Source organism: Polistes dominula, unplaced genomic scaffold (assembly GCF_049000335.1).
Source record: "Polistes dominula isolate Pdom_NZ unplaced genomic scaffold, Pdom_raw_medaka contig_12, whole genome shotgun sequence".
Lineage (NCBI taxonomy): Eukaryota > Metazoa > Arthropoda > Insecta > Hymenoptera > Vespidae > Polistes > Polistes dominula.
In genome coordinates this window covers 3,230,006-3,253,159 of record NW_028301116.1, presented here as the reverse complement: position 1 = coordinate 3,253,159, position 23,154 = coordinate 3,230,006, and the positions used below count along the sequence as shown (strand labels likewise).

The following is a 23,154-nucleotide window of genomic DNA, read 5'->3' as shown; positions in this document are numbered from 1 at the left end:
CCTCTACACAGTTGAAATTGCATAATAGCAAGTTAACGAGCCATAAAGAAGAAACAAATATACACGAAGGCGGTATATAAGAATTCTTCGTTGTCTCTCTTATCTATTGATAATTACCGCAACGACAAAGTATTAGCAAAGATTATTATTGTTCGTTCTACGTATTATTTGCAATTGACATAATTTATTTCTTCTTCTTACGCGTAGAAATTTTTTAAAATAGGTCCATACGATAACCAAACTGTACCGTTCGGTTTAGTTTAGTACGTGAGAGTTGAATTAAATCGACCATTTTGTTACTTTTCATTTTCTTATCTCGTATATATAATCTTTAGGTATTAATTTCGATAAATCTTTTTGATGCATGATCTCATCTTATAATGTGGAATATATTTTGATTCACACTAGATATACCAGACCAATCATTTTGACTGGTCGGGCCATTTTAATTCAAAATTTCTGCTTCATATAACATTTGATTTCTATAAATAATTAAGCATATTTTGTTATTTAAAAATGTCTATAAATCCATTTATCTATTAAAATTATTATTGTTAAACTTTTTTTGTTATTTTTTAAGAGTAAATAAAGACTGGAAGACTCAAAAGCATTTTTTTTTATACACCAGTCATTTTGACTAGTGTGGTAGAAATAGGTATACTGAAAATGGTGGCATATATCTAGTGTTAATAAATCATGAAAATTTGGAATCATTTTTATAATAAATGAAGACGAGTAATAACAAATAAAATTTGTAATCGTGTATATATGTATTTTATTTATCGTTTACGCAAGTCGAGAAAGATATGCAATTGGACTTTTAAAAAAAGATGAAAAACATTCGACGATAGTTGTTTTGCGACTTAAAAGGAAACTGATAATCATAAAAATCGGCGCGAACCAATTTCATTGCTTGCGACGTACGTATGTACATATGTAATAAGTTTGACACCTGCGTGATTTCATGCATGTATATTTATATACATATGTATGGGTGTGTGTGCAAATCGCGTACTTTCTAGTTAATTATCGTAACGTGTATCGCCGTAAGCGAACAGCTGTTTGGCGTATACCCGGCGTATATCAACGCACGTGGAATTGCAAAATTGTTCTATATAAATTAATATCTCTTTTTTTTTTTTTGGTCAAATATTTTAAGTTTAATTGTATTCTCGTTTGTCATCAAATTATAAAGTATACTTTTCACAAAATTATTTTGCTTTCTTCGATAATAATTTTTTATTTTATTTTATATTTCATCAAAATAACTCATAAATATATTTCATTCGATAAAAGTTCTAACGGGTTCAGAAAAATAAAATTAAATCAGAAAGAGAGACATACGGGTATGAAAAGCGGGAAGGCAAAAGTGCGTGCTAAAAAGTCAGATCGTTTCGAAACAAAGAACTCCATGAGTTTCTCATCGACGACGTTTTATAAGAATCATGAAGGTTTTTGGAAATGAACTTGCGAAAACTAAAATTAAAAATACATTTACATATAGTGTGACGAAAATAGAACAATTTTTGATTATATGCACAAATAAAAGGATCCATTTTGTATGATTGAAAACATGTCTTCGAAGGTTTGCGGTAAAACAAAATTCGAAATTAATGAAGTTTTGTAACGAAACCTAACCTGTAAATGCGGAAGAAGATAAATAGGGTTTTTTTTTTTTAAGAGAAGGAGAAAGGAGAAACGAAGTAAAGTAGTTATAAGATGCGAGAGAGTTTGTCTTGCGGGCATTGGCATCTTCTTATTCTTCTTCTTCCCCCTTCCCACCGTTCTTTTGCCGCCATCTTCCAAAACTATACTTTCGATCAGAGTTAGCGGGGAATGTGAGTGGAGTGTAAACGCGGCATAAGGCAGTCACGAAGCTTTCGGTTCGTGCTCGGTACAGCTGCACTCGTCGCACAACGCGACCTTTCCCGTACAAACACCCAGCGAGAAACGTTGCCAACATTAAGCGAATCGAGAAAGAATGTAGAAAAGAGAGAGAAACAGAAAGATAGAACGAATATACCCAATTGCGTACGCCCCACGCGAAAAACAGGCGGACGAAGCCCTGCCGTGGACCACCCACGCTTAGTTGTTACACCTACACATACGTCTATCTCGATTCGATATGTATTCTCTTAGCGTATTCTACTTTAAGCATGTCTACTATGTGATTTTTCAATTCTCTCGTAGATCGGAATGAAATGCAATACGTTCACATATGTGACATCCCATGCGATCGCTCTCCTACCGTTTTGCATTCTCGTTGTTATCTCGTTAGTTAGCATCGGTACAAGGCATTAACGTGTCTCCAGTAACGTAACGCTTTTATATTTATTTTCTAAAAAAACAACTCGGTTTTATCTTCCTATCTCTATTCTTTAAAAAAACGAAAAAACATCCTAAAAATATTCTTAACGAAAGTATCATATTCTTTATCATAAGAATGAATTTCATAATCAATAAATAACTTTATCGACGATAATTGTAAATTAATAAACCAATATTTACAAATTATTTATCAGTTTGAAATTATATCAAAGAAGATTCGAGAAAAGAAAACTTTGAATGACAGACCGACTGGACTGATAGGCTAGTGAAGGAAAAAGATAATTTAATCGGGTATCAGATTCGAAGCGTACAGCCCTGTTACTCGGCATTGTTCGGGTTTTAGGAAGGCGAGCGTTCGGTTGGCAGCAGTGGCGTCGTGCCAGTCGGTGCATCGTGCGGCGCGAGCAGTCGAGCCTGGCGAGGTCGTCTCTCGCGTCGCCTTTCTCGCGTCTCTCTCGTTTGGTGGTCACACAACGTTTTCTCATCATCAACGTTTAAAAAACGCATAACACATTTCTAAGTGAATCTGACTGACGAGACAACGTTTCTAAGAGAAAAAAAAATTACTAAGTTTTTTCGAAAGAGAAGAAGAAGAAGAAGAAGAAGAAGAAGAATACAGAGAAGGATAGACAAGAAATAGAGAAAGAAGCAATTAGATATATAATATATATATGTTATGTATACGTATTATATGTATGTGTATACATCGTATATGTGTATGTATACATATATATATAAGTAAAAAGAAATAAAGAGAGATAGATAGGAGAGAAAGAGAAAGAACTCGGGAAAAGTCGTGAGTGGTTCGTGCGTTCAACGAAATGTACGTGGTGTGAGGCTATGAAGAAGAAACGAGGATCAGTGTTGGAAGAAGTCACCGTTGTCGTCGTTGTTGGGCGTAGCCGGGCGTCGCGCGAAATCGCTTGAAAGCGGCCTCTCCTACACTCTCAGTGCGTGACAGTAACTCTGCTGGAGCTCTACCATTAGGAAAAAAGGATATACATATATATACATACATACGTATATATATACATAATATATATATATATATATAACTCTTTCACTGGCAAGCATCGTTACTACAAGCAATACTACTACTACTACTACTACTACTACTACTACTATTCATTACTATCAACTTTACGTTACTCGGATTCTTCTTTACCGTCCTTTCTATCTAAAGAGGAAGAAAGAAAGAAAGAAAGAAAGAAAGAGAGAGAGAGAGAGAGAGAGAAAGACATTCAAAGTTCGAGTTGGAAAAAAAGAAATAAAGTATAAGGGAGAAATATAGTGATCGAAGATAGTATGCTGTCAGTCCGATTGTAACACAAATTTGGGATTTTCGAATGTGAGGTGAGTTTATTCACCGTCGCCGCCACATCATCGTTGTCAATGTCGCACCCTGATCGTTGTGATGATCATCGACATTTCTCTTTCTGACATATGTATATATATATATATATATATATATATATATATAGTATGTATATATGTGTGCGGCGTGCGAGTTTATTACTGTATGTTTAGTGAAAGAGAGATGAATAGACGAATACTCTATCCTTGTTTTATCTGTATGAGAGAAAGAGAGAGAGATGTATAGAAAGAAAGAACAAAAGCTAGTAGGCAGAGGTTTCATGAGCACGTATCTCGGGGAACCTCGTTCCCTGCAATGTGTGAAAGCGGGGGATTCATCGTTTACTTACACACACGCGTATACACTTAAATATACATTTAAACACATGTATATATACATACATATATATATATATATATATATATATATGTACTCAGATAAAGAATCGTGATATGTCATTTTGAGGAATGAGCATTAATTGCCATCTCCGTTTGTCAAATTTTAACAATAATAATAATAATTATTAAATCTAGGACAATGTGTTAATTTTTAAAAGGATACACATAAACGAATTAAAATTTGTTTTCGTAAATATTTATTTTCGAGTAAAATTCGTTTTATACAGTAAATAGAAAGCTATCGTTAAGGAGGGATGAAGGTGAGGGTGGGGGAGAGGCGGTCGATGATTCTTCGGTGTTCATGCAATTCGGTTTGTTAGTGTTGTTCGTGTCGAGATATATATATATATATACACAAATGGTGAAAAAGAATGATAGAGAGAATGTTTGTAGTTGTCAATCGTAAAGTGCAGTGCCGGATAGGGGGAGGGAGGGACCCTTCCTACATTTTTGTTACTTCTGATATCCTACTGGAAGTGGGAGAAAGAGAAATGGCCTGACTTTGAAAAGCATGCATACTTTTGCTTTTAAAAGTATATTTACTCACATATGTTTTGAGATGACAATAAACATGTAGTATATATATATATAAAAAGAAAGGAATTCCTTTTATTTAAATTATTTCTCCTTTTTCTTTTTTTAGTTCTTTTATTTTATTTTTCTTTTGTTGTTTTTTATTGTTAGGTTAGGAACAGTTAAATGCAAAGCAAGAGAAACCAGGATGTGTTGTTATACGTAGTGTAGTAGTAGAGTAGTAATAGTAGTAGTAGGAGTAGTAGTAGATTGTATGTATATATATATATGTAAAGTCTTAGTTTTGGCTGGCATTGTCGACTTTCTCGAATCGATTTGAACGCGATATATGAGTGCACGAAAAGTTTAGCCGCGTTCTTTCGAAAGTCGTGAAATTCGACGAAAGTATGTTTCATAATATAAATGTTTAATGAATAGAGAAGACAATAATAAAAAAACGATTGAAAATGGGGATTACCATGATCGAATCACGATCGTTAATAGTATTATTTAGTTTACATACTGTTACGAAATTAAAGGACACAAAGAGAGAATGTTCGTTCGTTTCTTCGGATTGGATCCTTGCCAGATTGTTAGAATGACCAGCGAAAATGCTGAAAACGATGAGAAGTTAGTCACGTGATAGAAACATGAGTTTGTTTTCTCTTCTCTCATTTATCTATACATTTACTTTATTTCTTTTTTGTTAATTTTCGATAAATATTGTATTTATGTATGTACACATATTAGATTCTATTGAAGTTGTTTTGTTTTCTTGGTACATATTTGCATACTTATTTTTCTTTAGTATACTTCTGTTTTTCAATGCCATCGCACATGGATTGATGACGTCAGCTTTGACGTAAAACTCGTCCAAAGGGTTGAAAAAAGTTTTATAGAGGGGGATGAATGTATCTTCTTAAGATCCTGCATGCGGTAAACGTTTTGTCTGCATCCGGGATTTAACGTTTATTAAAAAACCATCCTTTAACGGAAATGCTTTTAATTTCATTTTTCTTTTTTTTTGTTTTCAAATAATAACTTTTATTTAAAATTCTATAAACAAATCGTTTGTTTAATCTTCATTCGTTCTTGTTGCTTTAAATGAAAGTAGATTTGATAAATGAGTATTTACTTACATGTCAATATTTTCAATTAGATAACGAAAAGATAATATCGAATATTATCGCATTATCTAGAAAATAGAAATGACTATGCTGTTAAACTTGTATAAAAATAAAAAATAATACAGTTAGATATCAACAGTGAGTTTCTATCTATCGCTTTCTAATCGTGAAAGAAAAAAATACTTGATAGAAATAGTTAGAAGGATGTACCGAATGTTTCACTTCGAAAGGCATCTGCAACTTTGATACATCATTATAAAATACGAAAAGAAATCTTATTAAAACTAGCAGGAGTATTAAACAACGTGTATATATTATAACAAAGATAAATTGTTAAAGTTAAAAAACCAATGATTTATTGATACAAAGAAAAAAGTTTCCTCTACGAGATTACTGATTGTTTTATCGATTGTGCAAAACGTGTATCTGTTTGTTTTATCTCGTATCATCCATTGCATAATTTACGTTCTTTTGATAAGTGGATTATTAAACTGACCAATGAGCGTTCAAACGTAATACTACAATTTGATTGATTAACTCCCTCTTGACCAATCGGCTACTCGGCGTCACCATTCCTGATTGGCCAATATGAAACGAAAAAAAAGGAGGAATATTTGAAATTGGCATAGGTAGAAAAGAAAAAATATAGGAGTCGGAAATAATTAAATTCCGATTTAGTTCGGCACGCTTGAAAGGATTAGAAAAGAAGGGGTAGGTAAGATGTGGTTAAACCGACGGACGATTCCGTGAAATCAGAAGAGTCGATCGAATTCTCACGGAAGATAGGTGGGTAGATAGAAGAAAGAGGAAAGGGAATACGATCATGGAAAGAGAAAGGAAGATAAAGAATGAATCATGAGCCCTTAAGACGTCGGCAAGGCGGCCCTTAGTTTTCTTATTTTTGCTTTTACTCCCTAGTACAACACACACACAAACACACAATACCTCAGAGAAACACAGCACCGCAATAGATGCAGTCACGCGTGAACGTTGCCGACGAAAAAGATTTGCAAAAAGGAGATGAAATGAACTTCACTAGGGATAGATGTGTGAGCGAGAGAGGCATAAATAGATAGATAGAGAGAGAAAGAGAGAGAGAGAGAGAGAAACAGAGTAAGAGGAACCGACCGAAGCAACGCTCGATCTCCCTCGGTTGTCCTCGGCTACCTCTCCACTTTTCTCAACGTACGTTTATATATATATATACATTTGTATATACATGTTTGTATAATACATACATACGTTCATACATTCATACGTTTGACTGCAGACGCGACGTCGCATCTCTTGCATCCTTTTTCGTTTTGATTTTATCTCGTATTTCAATCGTTTGATGTGGTCTCTTTCAAAAAGGTTACACGCTCTCGCAAGACTTTGTTCCTTTAACATTATTTCTACCACGATATTAAATATCATACCTGTTTCGATCAAAAAAAAAAAATGCGTATTATAGATCCACAAAGAAATAGGAGGATAAAAAAAAGATACTCTTATAAATTAATAATTATTATATAAAATTAAAAAGTTGATTGAAAAATAATAATTGGAATTAACATTTTAATTATTTTTTCATTAGTAGGTACTTTTAGGCAAGTAAATGGTAAACAAGTCGTGCCGGAAGAGTTCTGAATTATAATCGGAAAGGGATGAAAGGTTTCCTTTTAATATCTTTGGTAAAAATAATGTTAATATTGTAATATGAAATGTATTAGATCGTTTCACAAAAGTTTTCTTTTATTTTTTCTTACAATTATTAATTTTACATGCTCAATGTTTGCTACATTATATTATTTTACTGAAGTATAATATTCGTTATGAAAAAAGGTAATAAAACAAAATGAATGCTATATTATTCAGTGAAATAAGATAAAATAAAAAAATGTTGTTCATGTATAATATTTACTATCCATCCTTATTGTTTTTCGTACATTTGTACTTTTAAAAAGCGTCCTTGATGTTAAACGATATATCGAGTACGTTCTTTCGACGCATTCCCCCTCGATTACGTAGTCTTTATATCAGATTATCGCGATCGTGCTCATTTCACCTGATAAATTACGTCGACTCGTAAAATTGCGCGGGCAAAAAGAGATATGGCAGATTGAAAGGTGTATAGGCGTTTTAAACTTCAAACGTACACACTACACACTAACACACACACACACATTCAAGTCTTATTTTTAAGAAACAACGTAGGTGATATGATGGTGATTTGCACAAGTGTTTTCACCGAATACTTATGTTTTATTCTTCTATATGCACATTGAATCATATGTCCTTTTGAATCTCGTGATTATGATTGTATAGTTAGGTCAAGTCAATTGAATCTACATACACATATATACATATATAACATACGCGTAGGTTAGATGTTTTGTCAGGAATGTGCATCCCTATAGTTTCGGAGAATAGTCTATCGATACTGTGAATATAGACTTGACTATATATATATGAATTGATAACATATACATTGAAATGCAATACATGTCAGTAATTTTCTTGCTTACCTATGTAAGATAATCGATTCATTTTGTTATGACTAAACATTTTAAATAGATTATTTTTATTCTCTATATGTATATTTATATACCATGACTAAATACGACATAAAGAAAAGTATTATAATTATTATCAAATTTAGATAGTCACAGTTCATAAAAGTATTATTATATTCTTTACGTTTTAATGAATTACGTCAATTATTTCTTTATCACACGTGAGAACAATTTTATTAGCATTTTTATATCGATTTGATCTCACTTTAAATACAATCTGTAAAATTTTATTACTACGATGAATAATAATAATAATTATTATTATCAATGACTTAGAAACTTAAACGAAAAAATATATGCAAAATTTGACACGAGTAAAATTAATTTAGCTCGAAATAAGCGCTAAAGATCAAAGTGCACACGCATGAAACGACTCAATGCTGTTGTTTTTCTCTCTCTCTCTCTCTTTCTCTCTTTCTACCAATCACGTGCCATAATCATGATTGACGTTAATTTGTCGGGATCGAATGTTTGTCAATCAAGGAGCACAAAATGAGAATTGCGGTAGCTGTGTCCTCTAGACTGATTTCTCGCTATCTGTCTCTCTTTCTCTTTTTACTTTTATTTTTTTTTGTTACGTCGTCATCATCCCTACCCTCTTCCGCCGGAAAGGACGATATTCCGTGAGAAATCGTTGGTCGGTAGAGAGGTTCTTTGCAATTTAACACGCTTTGCTTCTCTTGCTCTTCATTCGAGATACCACGAGATTGAGATCAACTTTTTTATGCATTTACTATATATATATATATATATATATATATATATATATATATTATTTTATTTTATTTTAAATTAATAATTATTTGATAATGGAATAAATTGTGTGAAAATAATTAAAAGTAATTAAAATAAAATTTGAATTGGTTGTTAAAATATTTCAACATTTAAATATGCAATTGAATAAACTTATTCTATTTTATATTACAACTTGTAACCATAAAAACTACACATCTATTTATAATTAATTTAAACAATTTACATTTAAAAATAAACTTATGGTTATTTATTTTTAATTTTCTTTAATTTATATTTTGTAGAGTTAGTAATTTTTGGCAAATGAATGTGTGTATGTTTGTGTTATGTAAAACCCTGATGAAATTTATTATCCAATTATTTTAAATGTAGGATATTTTCGCGCGCTTGCGCACAAGGAACACAACACAATGACGATTGGTTGAAATTTGTCTTCTTTTTGTTGCTTTTGGTTTATAATTTGAGAAGAATTCATTTCACAAAAAAAAAAAGAAGTTTAAGCGAAAGGGAGAAGGAGAAAGAAGAATAAGAATAAGGGAATTGTACACGAAGTGAAACTAGTGAAAGCACATGCTCGGCTGGACGCGAACATTCGAGTTTAACACATCGTGGTACCGTTTTCGTGAAACTCGACGCTCTTTTGTGTTTCACGGAAGAGTCTGGTTGTTGTGTTTTATAAAAAAGAGAGAAAGAGAGAGACTACGATATACGCGTGTTTCTTAAGAGAGTCTCCTCTCACGAAATGAACTTGCTTTGTCAAATATGGATGAATATAACACGATGTTTTCTCTTTTTAAATTTACCGTGCCAGACCGTGATGAGGTCAAGAAGTTTACGAGCAGCGCAATGTTAGAGAAAAAAATTTTGCTTCTCTTTTAAATTGTATATCGACTTTTTACGACATAAAAAAGATACTACGTAATTATAAATGAAAATGAAATATAGTATAACGAAGAAAAAAAAATAGGAGAGTGAGTGAGAGAGAGATTCATTTGGATGATAAAACCGAATACGGATGTATATTCAGTAGTAACATTTATATATTTGTTCTGAAAAACTTCATTTCAAGAATAATTCTCATCAGCCATAAAGATTATTACGTTAGAGCATAAGATATCGTTACGTGATATAAAAGAAAGAAAAAACATTTATCAAGAGTTTGTATTTTATTAATGAATTTATTTTCTTTTTTTTCCTATATTGAGAACATTAAGTATTTAACACTAGATATACCAGACCAGTCATTTTGACTAGTCGGCCATTTTAATTGAAAATTTCGACTTCATATAACATTTAATTTCTGTAAATAATTAAGCATATTTTGTTATTTAAAAATGCCTTTAAATCCATTTATCTATTAAAATTATTATTGTTAAACATTTTTTGTTATTTTTTAAGAGTAAATAAAGATTGGAAGACTCAAAAAGCATTTTTTTTATACACCAGTCATTTGGACTAGTGTGGTAGAAATAGGTATACTGAAAATGGTGGCATATATCTAGTGTTAAAAAACTTAGTTTATTCATGTTCGAGGAATTTGAAAAAGTTTCAAAAAAATATTTCAAGATATAATCAATCCATAAATTGTTGAAAATCCTTTAGAGACATTCAACAGCGATCGATTGTGTTAACACGTGTGTGAACACACAGTTAATTCGATTAAAGATTTCAAGTCCTGGCAGTTTGCCAAGTATCAAGCGTAAGTGGATAAATCATGCACTTCAGAAAATTGGCCTTATCGAGAAAAAAAAGGAAGTTCATCAACTTGTTTAAACGATTGCAAAGTTTGTTTTCCTTGTATCGATCAATTGCAAGAACAAAGTTTCTTTACGAGGCTAATAATATTGAAATATTCAAATGACCTTGGAATATAGAAACAAAGTCTCTAGAATGCATTATAAATCTAATCGTTTTCGAATGATCGTGGGCGTTGCTAGTTCGAAGAATTTTATCTCATTTTTCTACAATAAATTATTATTATTATTATTCTGAAACATAACCATAAAAGTTAGTAATATCAACGTGACATTCCAACATATGTGAACGTATAAGCACAAAACTTATTTGATAAAGGACATCGAAGAAATGATTTCAATCCTAGATCATTCCTTTGATCATAGAAATAGGTGTTAATTGTATGATTGAGCTTGAGGAGACAGTAAAATAGAATGAAACGTTGATTGGATCTAACCTTTAACTTTATATAGAATCGACGTTTCACTTACCTACCGGAAATAGTTCTCAACTTGTCTTGAAATGTTCCTTTACGATTACGTGCTCATTTATTACGATAATACGTAAAGTCTTCATTTTGTTTTTGTTTCCTTTGTATCGCGATAAAAAAATGTCATTTTTACATTTAATTTATTATATTAAGTGGACAAGAAAATAATGGCGCTTTCTAATCTTAAATTTAAACGAATATATTTTGTTCTAACAAGTTTGTTATTTTTAATCAATAATGTAATTACCACCCCTCATTATCAACAACCTTTTTCCATCTAGTATGCAAAATTTTTAATATCAAAGTGATAAAAATTAATCGGTTTTTTGATAAAAATATACAAAATTGGACCATTTGTAGAAACGACATTACTTTCCAGTCCTCCTAATACTTTCTCTTTTTATTTTTCTTATAAATTTTATGAAAAATATAATTTTTGAATTCTTTGAATGAAACGATTACGGAATTTTACATATCATCTATATTTTCGTAACTTCTTGATAGTCGACAAATGACGAAATGTTTCTTTTCATCCTATTTATATCATTTATCTGGTGGCTTGTCAGTAATGATATATTATTTAGATCTTTCTATGTTTTTCTATATCATTTCTCATCCATAAACATACATAAAACCTATTTACAAGGATCTTTGTATTTCTCTCATATCTAGTAATAGTTTCTAGGTTATGTGAGATTTATTTCTCGCAATCTGTTTTATGCGATGTTCTTTTTCACACATCCCTTTATATACATGTACACATACACACCTACATGCAATTTTGTTTCGCTTATATTCCCTATTATAAATTTCTCTAGTGCCATCATTTTCAAACAAAGCTTCCAACTCCAACACAACGATTGTATTCTCAAGTATATGCAATTGCTTAGGTTTTGTTTTTCCCCTATTAAGCGGCTTCACGACGAGAATCTCACAATGGGTCATGACAAATCAATTTGAATGGAACTTGTACAACAAATTAATGTGATTCCGTTCGTTACTTTGTTTTTAAGTTATATGTTACAATGGTTCCCAATGTGTATGTGTGTGTGTCTCTCTCTGTGGGAAAACCCGCGACTTCCTTTTCCTCAGAAGGAAAGGTGCTACAAAATATATTACTACATCAATTTTCATATTATTTCCATTTGCGACTTCTTATCTTTTATGAACTTGGATTTCTGACAATTGTTGAAAAACAGCGTCAAATTTATATTCTACCATTTGAAACAATATGGCGCGGCGGTCAACAATGGGCTCATTCATCCTATTAATTATTATAATTAGTTGAATTTGTTCAATTATATTTTTCTTTTCTGATCTAAAATGCATTTTATTTATTTTTACCTAATTCTTGAACAAACAAACAAAATTATTAACTAAATTTGCTAAATGTTATGTGTATTTATTAATATGGATTTATGCAAGAATTAACAAATTTTAAGAATCACTGGGTATATACTGTAAAATTATATATAAATATATCGAGAATGCAAAAAAAAAAAAGAAAATAAGAAACTAGAATTCCCACCTGACTTCATGGACAAAGATTTTTATTCGTGGAGAAGAAGTAATTTCGGTTGCTTTTTTTTTTGTTTTAAGTCGACATAATATTGTACGTATATATATACACGACGTTTCGTTGCAACGTTTATAAGACTCATACTCGTTTGAGTTTAATTAAAATTTTGCTCTAGAAACTAAGCGTGCCTAGAATTTGTTTCGCATTACAGTGAACTTTTCGTGTTTTTCCACGAAGAAATAAAGTTTTCTCAGAAGATATTCGTCATTCACCAAAAAACGTCTGTACTTCCTACCCACAAATTGTTTGCGTCTTAAGAAAGGAAATACACATATATATACAGACATACATATATTGTATATGTATACACGTAGTACGTATGCAGGTGTTAAGCATTCACCGTCAACATTGGCAGCGAATAAACCGATGTCAAACTGTCTTCTTTTGGGTTATGTATACAGATTAGAGACATGATTACATAACTAAAGAATACTTCTCTTTAATACTATACTTAATTTATTAAAATTCATTTTAATTCAATCGGTCTCAATGTTGACTAATAATATAATAATAATTAGTAATTAATTAATTATTAATGCTAGCTGATAATATTTTTAAATGTTTCTTATTTTTGTTCTTTCTCTTCTATTTGTAATAGGTGAGCTGTCAACATGAACAGCAGATGACTGTTGGCTGAGCTTGTTGCTCGTTGTTTAAGTTTAATATGAGCGAAGTCGTAGCCGTAAAAGTGCCTACTGGTGGATCATCGACACGCCAGGAAAGCGTGGCACATATCAAAAGGCACAAATTATTTAATTGTAATGTTCCTCTCGTTCACGGCCGGCCAAATCCATCGATCAGCACTCGCAATAGGCTGACAACTCATCAACGAAATCATAGCTTGGACTTTAGGTATTACAGAAGTTTCTGTATTGCCTTATGAAATAGTGATAGAGATTATTTCGAAGTTGGATAATTGGATCATGAAATACAAATGATCCAAGGGCTGTAAACTCGAAGACATTAATTATAATATTGATTACAGGTCAATGGGTATCTTACTTCCACCGGTGCCTCAAGTGGCCGCGACAACATTAACGTTACATCATAGAAACAGAAGTCTGGATTCGGCTTTACAACGAATCCCTGAGGTGGACGTTACTCCGAGTCCAGAATGCGAGACGAATCCTACGCCTGTTATTAAGACAACGGTGCCAACCTGCAAAGGACGTAGCCGAGAACGCGAAGACCTCGCTAGTCTTGGATCAGATGACTCTGGTATACTTTGTGGTTCCGACAGCGGTTCCAGTGACGCCACCAACACAGCTACCAGAGAGTCAAGTATAGATCATTTACATAGTAGAGAAAGTCTCGATTCTACCTTGTCACAAGCAGGAGATATGGATGGCGTTGATGTTATCGATGGAGAAGATAACAGTGGGGTGTCTGTATCAGTGTCTCCTGTGGAATTAGTGCTACTTAGTGAGTCCTTGTCTGATAAAAATGGTGATCGTGAACTCTGTAAACTAAAGAATCTCGATAAAACTAATCATGAAACTGAAGAACATTCTGGTATAGTCCTTTGTCCCAAAGAACTTCAAAATCATGAATATCCACGTGAGGAACCTTGTAATAGCATATCTGAAAAAGCTATGGAGTATCAGAACTCTTCCTCCGAAGTGGCTATGGTGCAGGGAGAATTGGCAGGTGCTGCTATGACTTTATGTTGTGGCACCTCTGCACAACCAGACAAAGAAACTGTAAAAAAACAACCAGAAGTTCAAAGACAAGAGACGGTTCAGCCAAAGCCATCGGAGGGATGTTTACTCAGGTTATTCGAGAGTCAAATATTTGATATGTCTATGGCGATATCCTATCTTTTCAATTCCAAAGAGCCAGGTGTTCAGAGTTATCTAGGTAAATTATTTAACATTCTTCATTGGTAGTTTGTTAATTTTGTAAAAAAAAAATTGATATAAATTTACATACTTTTAGATAAATCTTGCATTATGGATTCTTGTGTTGAAACAGCAAATTCACACATATTTAGTATATTTTTAGGTAACAAGATGTTCAGTTTTCCTGATAACGAAGTGGATTTCTATTTGCCACAATTGGTGTTAATGTATATACAGCTTCATGATGTTACTGAAGTCCTTTATCCATATCTTGTCCATAGGTAAAATATATATATTTTTTGATGAATGTATTTAACGTTATAATATTTTTATTGAATTAATATTGTAATTTTTTGTTTACAGATGTAGACAATCGGCCGATTTCTCGTTAAAATGTGCTTGGCTGTTAGACGCATACAGCTCTGATGCTCATTTACCATCCAAAAAGAAGTCTCACGGGACCAAATTAAAAAATCTCATTTTGTCAGACGAACTTAGGTAAACAAATTTAAATATAAAATACTGTATAAAATGATAAGAATGTATTATAATAATATATATTTAATATAAATACAGGCCGAAAGGAAATCTGACACGAAAGCAACGTTCTTCCGCGTTGCAAGTTCCTGCTTCGCCGCCATTACCTTTAACACAGAACGTTACATCACCTAATAAGAAAACTCACCAAAGATCTCAATCGGATGCTACTGGATTGTTCCAAACCTTACGTCGTAGTCATTCCGGTATATATAACATTTTTGAAATCAAGTTTTTATTTCAAAATACATAATGTAACGAAAATTCATGTATTTATCTTTCTGTATTAAGGTACAATAAATAAAGTAAGCCTTGGGGACCTGAGCTCTGGTCGAGCATTTGACAATGGTTGTACCTGTTTTTATTCCTGCCAAGGTGTGGTAAATGATTTAAGAGGTGAAAAAAACCGATTGCTTCTGCAATGTAAGTAAATGGATATTCATAAAAAGCTTACTTAATTTTAATAATACATTATGATGTATATATTCTCCTTTTGTCTTTTATTATAATAGGCACCCCGTCTTGCTCCAGAACTTGAATTTATTCAAGCATTGATATCTATTGGTAAATTACTTGGAACAATTCCAACAAAGGAAAGTAAGACTGTACAGTTGGTAGCAGAACTTAACACTCTTAATTTAAATCTTCCTGCAAGGGTATGGTTGCCTTTGCATAGTATAGTACCGCATCATATTGTACGAGTCCCTCCTCAGTATGCTGCTGTGCTTAATAGTAAAGATAAGGTTGGTATTTCTAGCTCTTATATTTCTATAAATATTTGTATTTCCTATCTCATTTATATATTGATAAATTTGATAATTTTAGGCACCGTATATTATTTATGTCGAAGTATTGGAAGTAGAAGATTTATATACATCTCCTGTACCGACCAAAATTATGGGAAGTTCATTAAGGCATACAAAGTCTGAAGAAAATCTAACTGGTGGTGAACAGTCCAATGTGACGTCATCATCTAATATGGTTTCTGCTGAAATGCAACAAAGTGTAGCAACGGCACTGAGACAGACTCCTGTTAAAAATATTTCTCCGTATTCTGTTAGAAGTACAGATATAGCATTTAATTTTCCTGATGACGATCCAAACGATTGTTGGAGTCAAGAAGACGATGAAATAACTCAACAGGTAATAATATTTGTGTCTCAATTAAATAAAACCATTTAAATGTATCGACAATAAATGTACTTATTTTTGTCTTCATATTACTTCATTATTTAATCTTTATTTTGTACTTTAATAGTATTTACAACTTCGTAAGCCAAGAGATAGAGATACGATATCTCAACTAAGTCAAGAATCATCTGACAGTCGAGAACCAGTTTTTGTACCTGGTGATATAAAACGACGTCTAAGTGAAATGACTGCTACACCTAGTGCAACATTTAATCATGATCCAGAGGATCCATCAGCCGCCGTCCTCAAAGAACCATGGGAATTAAAGCAGAAACGTATTAGAGCATCCAGTCCATATGGTCATTTAGCTACTTGGAAACTTCTTGCCGTTATTGTTAAATGTGGAGATGATTTAAGACAAGAACTTCTTGCTTCCCAATTACTTTCAATGTTACAGAAAATTTGGATAGATGAGAAAATTCCACTTTGGGTTCAACCATACAAGTATAATACAAATTAATTATTATTACAAACATTAATTTATGTTCTTCAGTAATACATAATTTATTACAATTCGATATCATTTTTAGGATTTTATGTTTATCCAACGATAGTGGATTGATAGAACCAATATTGAACACTGTATCTCTACACCAAATAAAAAAACATTGTCAGTTGACACTTTTACAATACTTCGAACGAGAATTTGGTCCTACAAATTCCGAAGCTTTCATCATTGCCCAAAAGAACTTCGTGCAAAGTTGTGCTGCTTATTGTCTTATAAGTTACCTCATTCAAGTGAAAGATCGTCACAATGGAAACATTTTATTACACAGCGATGGACATTTAATACATATTGATTTTGGATTCATATTGTCAACTTCACCTAGGAATTTAGGTTTTGAGACCAGTCCATTTAAGTTGACTCCCGAATTTGTTGAAGTTATGGGTGGTAGCCAATCGAAAATTTTTCAACAATTTAAAACTCTCATTCTTCAAGGTTTGATCGCAGCACGAAAGCACATGGAAAAGATTGTTAATCTTGTAGAGATCATGTTATCAGGTATAAATCTGTTTAATAATTAATATTTTGTCGTTGTCCGTAAAAAAAGAATCATTTCTTCATTTAATCCTTTCCTTTTGTTTGTTTTCTCATTATAGGATCTCAGCTTCCTTGTTTCCGCAGTGGAGGAGCTGCCACAGTTCAAGGATTGAAAAACAGATTTCATCTTACACTTACGGAAGATCATCTACGTCGTCATGTCGAAGATTTGGTCGAAGGTAGCATCCATTCTTGGTCTACTAAACTGTATGACCGGTATCAGTACTTCGCAAATGGTACTCTTTAATGCCGAAGTGAAGCTATTATTCATCCACGCCCAGTGTCATAATTTTGTGGCGTCGGAAGATATTTTTATCATGGACAAAGAAGAGGACAGTTGCAAATAATATCAATTTCAAATAATGTAGCATTTCTTCCACACTTTTAAATACACTTTTCAACATTCCACGAGCACAAAGTACTTTTTGAATCTTTTCGATGATCAAGGAGATATAGTTTTATTAGTGCGAACAAATTGCTCTTCGTATTATATTTTCCTGTTTTTTTTTCTGTATATTTTTTTTGTTTCTATTCTTTTTGTTTCATATAAAATTAAAAATAATCGAAATCCGACCCCATTGACTGGATTATAGGTCAATTACGTCTGATCTTCGAATTTACTTGTCGCTTTGGCAGCCCAATATGGTGGGCGTATGTTAGATAGATCATTTTAGAAGAAATTCGAGGCATTAAGAAATGAGGCATGAGAATAGATTAAAAAATCATTTTAGATGAAACCTCTCGAGGCATTTGGAAAGGAAAAGTTTTACGCGAATTATGCTGCTTTCAAAGGTATTGGATTGTAATAAGCAATATAAGTACAGTTAATATATTTATTATAAACGCTATAAAACATTAAATGATAAAGTATTTGTTATGACTATGTTAATTTATGATAAATGAAAAAAAAACATATTAAGAAAAAATTGAGAGAAGATGACTATACCCGTTTTTTTGAGAGGATGTAAACTTTAAAACGGGAGATGATTTTTGATGTTTATAGTGCCCAGTTAATTACATAATATTTACATATGCATATCGTTTTTTGTTCAATGTATTAATACAGCAGTTTATGTAAGTCTCAATTGACAATTACGAGTTATCTACTATCAGTGCAGATCTTGTAACATTGTAATAAGTGTTGGACTGCTAGATCGTTGTAGCCTATAACAGCGTAATTTGTTAAAGGTGCCTTATTTATAGAGAATGGTGGTTACGATCAAGTCTAAAAATGCAGTGAAGTGATTAAAAAAGGGCTGTCTGTCGATGATGCTACCTTTATAGTGAACTGGACAATCTGTTATTTGTAAATAAACACTACGTGGACTTTTGTCAAATCGAAAGATAACAATTTAACCGTTTTGGCAATAAATAAATATATCCAGAATGGTAAGAATGATTAAAAAAATGCGACGGAAGAATCGTATGTGCCGTTTAAACGTATATGGGCTTCATGTAAATAGCTCAAATACTAACCGAAGACGAATACTCAAAAAAAAAAATATCTCCTACTTTATAGATTAATATTACTATATATTAATATATATTATGTATTATATACTAATATATATATATATATATATATATATATATATATATATATATATATATATATATATATATATATATATATATATACGAATATAATTGTAACAATCTATTAAGGATAATTCTTATAGTAAAACTTAAGAACTACATTTGAAAAGTTTTTACATGTTCTTATTACGTACATTCATAATTATAATACAAATTGTCTTAGCTATGTGGAAATAATTATTTAATACTATTCCTGCGTTATATCTGTTTTTTTCTTTTTTCTGAGTAACTAAGTTATAAATTTTTAAAAAGTATTGTACATAAAAAGAAAACAAAAATTGAAATCGGTTATCATTTAAGGCTAATAGTGAATGAATGTTCGAAACAAAATCAAAGTCATGGTGAGCTAGCCCAGAGTACGAGAGACCTGGGCCCTCTGACTTCCAAGTGTCTTATATCTCTCTCTCTCTCCTATCATAACCGTCTCACGATAGACAGGCAGACCAGAGTTGATTTATTTATTCAATAGTAATTGTCAATTTTGTTATATTTTAATATATGTGTATAAATTAATTTATAATATAATGAAGAAAGTATCTTTATTTCTAAATTTGTCGATACTCGTTGTACTACGTATATTTAATACAATTGTTCAAGATCAGATTTATTACAATTGTATTTATTATTTCATTTGTGTAACATTCATAAGCTATGTTTTACATTATCAATATGCAAAATATGAATATACCTGGTCTTGTTTGTTCTCTCAACTCATTACGAGCTATTGATAATATGAAATATCGAATAAATACGAATGCAATGATATGTACGTGTACTCTATCTAAGTATCCTTTAAATAACTATGCAAGCAAGGTGCATCCAATTCATAACACAAAAAAAATATCAATTTATAATTTATCATTGAAATAATTCATTCGAAATCATTTATAATATCATTTTATCGTTTCTTTTTCGTTTATATATATATATTATACAAAATCCAATAACAATACAACAAGCATAAAGTTCCATAATTTTCCTCTGTTTTCTTGATATAAATGAAAACAGAATAACAAGTTATGTCGCTTAAGTCATTAGTCAATTAAAAAATTGAATATAAAAATATAAATATGTATATATATACCTAGATGTACCGAAAATTCACAATGAAAATTCCTTTTTTTAATCATTTCTTTTTTTTAAATTTAAAATCTATATACGATATTAAAGAAAAAGTATTATTTACGGCTATAAATAAATAAATAAACAAAACAGTAAAGTAAGAAACGAAAGTTTCAAAATGGTAAGTGTGCCGTAAGCATTTCTACATGTTTTCTTTTCTTTTTTTCTTTTTTAATCACTTGTACCTGTTCCAGTATGTAAATGATTTAATTGACTTATAACGCTAAATAATTAATTCGTACTATAAATATATATACTATATCCAATCATCAGTCATAAAAATGTAATTAAGGAAGAAGACGTGTTACGCGAACATCTAATAATATACGCCTCTCTGAAGCGCATCTAAAGAAGAAAAAAAATATATAAATATCACAATAGGTCTTGGTTAATAGAGATCATAAGAAAATTTCTTATATTCTAGAGAGCTGTTGTAATAAATTAGACGGCAAGACAGTTTCTAACTTATCCAAAATATAATAAAAAGGATGAGAGAACCAAGCGAGCATTGCTCGTGCTACTACACCCATCGTATCGGGATACTGATGAGTCAGCAAAGCTAAGAGTGCTGTAAAGGAGCACAAACCGGCTGTAAATAAAATAAAAAATGGCAATTCTTTTTTCGGATAGACGCTGACATCATGGAAAGTAGGTAAAAGTTCTCGATCTGCACACTCGGTACATGTTGGATATGGATAAAACAAATGTCCCCTTTCCAAAGGATATGGTAGCATTCTGAATGTTCCTTCCCATGTACAGTGTAATAAATTTAAAGCACCTTCCATTTGTTTCCAATGTGCAAGATGGAAAAATGCATAAGCTATAGCTTCTGAATCTCCTCTTTTTAAAACATGCTCGGGTGGTAAGATTAAGGGTTTCATTTCTAATAAATATTTTGGTACATGAGGATTGAATTCTACTGCTCTATGAATAGCTTCTACCGCAGACATTTCTGCTGTGGTTAATCCTCTTTTGCTAGCTATATCTGGTGAAAACTTATCAGCGACCAATCTTGCCTTTAATAATGCAGCTGTGTAACATATAGTGGCTGATTTTGGTAGACTTATGTCATCGTATTTTGCTAAAACAGCTTGAACATCAGCATATGCTTGCATTTCCAATAAAGCTTCTATTAGATTTTCGTGGATATTCAAAACATTCATAATTGGTGGTACTTCTTTCGTTAAATCTCTGAACATTTTTACTGCTTCTTTCAATTTTCCAAGTTTCCTCGCACACATAGCCAAACGTCTTTTAATATAAATAAGTACATTTGTGTCTCTTCTATGTATCGTTTCTGCAATAGAGCCTTGATGTTGCGTACTTTGAGATTTTCTATAATTACTTTCTGCTACTTTCAATGCTTGTTTTAAAATCTTTTCTGCTTCTACAATTGTAGTAGCTTCTTCTTCGGCGAGTAAAATATAAGCTGGTGCACAATCTGGGTTACTTTCTAAAGCACTGTGCGCAGCTTTTATTCTAATTACAGGATTCCGTTCTCTCCAAGCTGTTTGCATAATTTCATATTCATCTTTACCTATATGATATGATCAATTAATATAAAAACAATGTGCCATTTTATATCTAAGTTTTGTCAACTATTACTTATAAATATATACAATAGATTCTTTTATTATATTTACCTGTATCACCTTCGCAAGTAAAAAATGTTTGATGATCTTGAGCAGATAAATTCATATCATAATATGTTAGAGGCTCTTTGTTAGTGGCCCAGAAAAATCTTTGATATTCTGCACCCCTAAATAAATTAATTGGATTACGCCAAACTTTACATTCAGGAACATTTTGTTGATTGGAACCATTGGAATTATTTAATGTTGAGTTAGCGTTATCAGCTCCACTGTCACCTCCACCAATCCAAGGTGAAATATGATTTAAAGATACTTGTTCGATAAAAGAAGTACCATATTTTCTGAAGTACCACCATTCGAATATGAGAATAAGGCCGGATATTAATGATGATGTTCCTGTCAATGCTACGTAGAATTTCGGGGTTAGGGTGCTCAGGAACATTGAGGAGTCCCACATACTTGTAAATAAATGTGCCATTTATGTGACTGTCAACGTTGTTGGCAAATATATCTTAAATCTGTGTGTTGAAACTTTAGAGAAATAATATATTATTGATGATTACATCAACTGCCATACAAAATAAAAAACACACGTCAATAAATTTTATACAATAATAAATTTCTTACTTTTTATTTCAATTGTATGATTAATAAAATAAGTTTTGCAATTTATTGTTATGGATTTTAATAATATAAATACATGTTTACAAAGATAGAACTCGTAAATATTCTCGTTCGAGCAATGAAAGCTCTCAAAACTTATTTCGAAATCTAGTACATTTCGATGTATGGTAATTTTGCACTGTTGCTTTCAAGAAATTTCGATTGAGAAATATAGTGATAAGGATTATTTTGCAAATATAGCATATATCAATATTTGACGGTTCAAATTATTATTCAAATAACTATATTTTATATATAATTAACGAAAATTCCTTTTTATGCACTTTAAATTTAGTAAAGAATCCAAAATATATTATAAAATAAATTTTATATTAGTCGACATTAATCAAACGTGCGTTAACCAATCAGAAAGAAGTTTTTTTATTGATCTTTCAAAGCGTAAAACTGATTGGACGATCATTGGGTGCTTTCAATAGAGAACGAAAATTTAAATTAAATACAATTAAGAATTAATTTTTTATAAATTGTATTTTTGTTTATTTAATAATTAATAGTAAATACAAGAAAAGGTATAATTATATACTTTGTTGAATTAAAAATAATTAGTATTGTATTCAGAATTGTGTAGTAATTATATATATATATATATGTTTACAAAAATAATAACACATTTAACGTATGTTTACATTTTATTATGTGTATTAATTAACACAGTGGAAATAAATGTTATTTAAAGAATTATTCTTTTTTCGTAAGCAGTTAAATAAATGATAATTCAAAA

General features: G+C 31.4%; 2 protein-coding genes and 1 long non-coding RNA gene across 4 annotated transcripts; 1 reads left to right on the top strand and 2 right to left on the bottom strand.

Annotated features, from left to right (window-relative positions):
* The first annotated feature begins 1,863 nt into the window (after nucleotides 1–1,863).
* On the top strand, nucleotides 1,864–19,800 carry fwd (phosphatidylinositol 4-kinase beta fwd). Its single transcript, XM_015323433.2, is given in 13 exon segments — nucleotides 1,864–3,681; nucleotides 13,430–13,683; nucleotides 13,817–14,688; nucleotides 14,767–14,950; nucleotides 15,033–15,167; nucleotides 15,246–15,412; nucleotides 15,498–15,607; nucleotides 15,609–15,629; nucleotides 15,719–15,949; nucleotides 16,032–16,349; nucleotides 16,465–16,841; nucleotides 16,928–17,400; nucleotides 17,499–19,800. Coding segments are annotated over 12 exon segments (3,264 nt in total). The 5' UTR covers nucleotides 1,864–3,681; nucleotides 13,430–13,495; the 3' UTR covers nucleotides 17,687–19,800.
* Nucleotides 3,687–13,419, bottom strand: LOC149031063 (uncharacterized). The gene is made up of 3 exons (XR_016178073.1): nucleotides 6,666–13,419; nucleotides 5,733–5,788; nucleotides 3,687–5,649 (listed from the first exon to the last, which is right to left on the bottom strand). It is a non-coding gene; the product is annotated as an uncharacterized LOC149031063 (long non-coding RNA).
* Nucleotides 18,259–22,833, bottom strand: LOC107068646 (protein ST7 homolog). 2 transcript variants are annotated; one of them, XM_015325289.2, is made up of 3 exons: nucleotides 22,377–22,832; nucleotides 21,801–22,280; nucleotides 18,259–21,694 (listed from the first exon to the last, which is right to left on the bottom strand). In XM_015325289.2, exons 2-3 carry the CDS (start codon nucleotides 22,225–22,227, stop codon nucleotides 20,571–20,573), a joined length of 1,551 nt encoding a protein of 516 aa, XP_015180775.1. In that variant the 5' UTR covers nucleotides 22,228–22,280; nucleotides 22,377–22,832; the 3' UTR covers nucleotides 18,259–20,570. The 2 variants fall into 2 exon arrangements, with proteins under 2 accessions (XP_015180775.1, XP_089032997.1); XM_089176871.1 differs by having other exon boundaries at nucleotides 21,801–22,833.
* Nucleotides 22,834–23,154: the final 321 nt, after the last annotated feature.

Bases quoted from the DNA above. Each gene is read 5' to 3' on its own strand.
- LOC107068646 (XM_089176871.1), bottom strand. From the start codon at position 22,227: ATGGCACATTTATTTACAAGTATGTGGGACTCCTCAATGTTCCTGAGC. The intron at 21,695-21,800 runs GTAAATATAATA...CATATCATATAG, and splicing joins TACTTGCGAAGGTGATACAG to GTAAAGATGAATATGAAATT.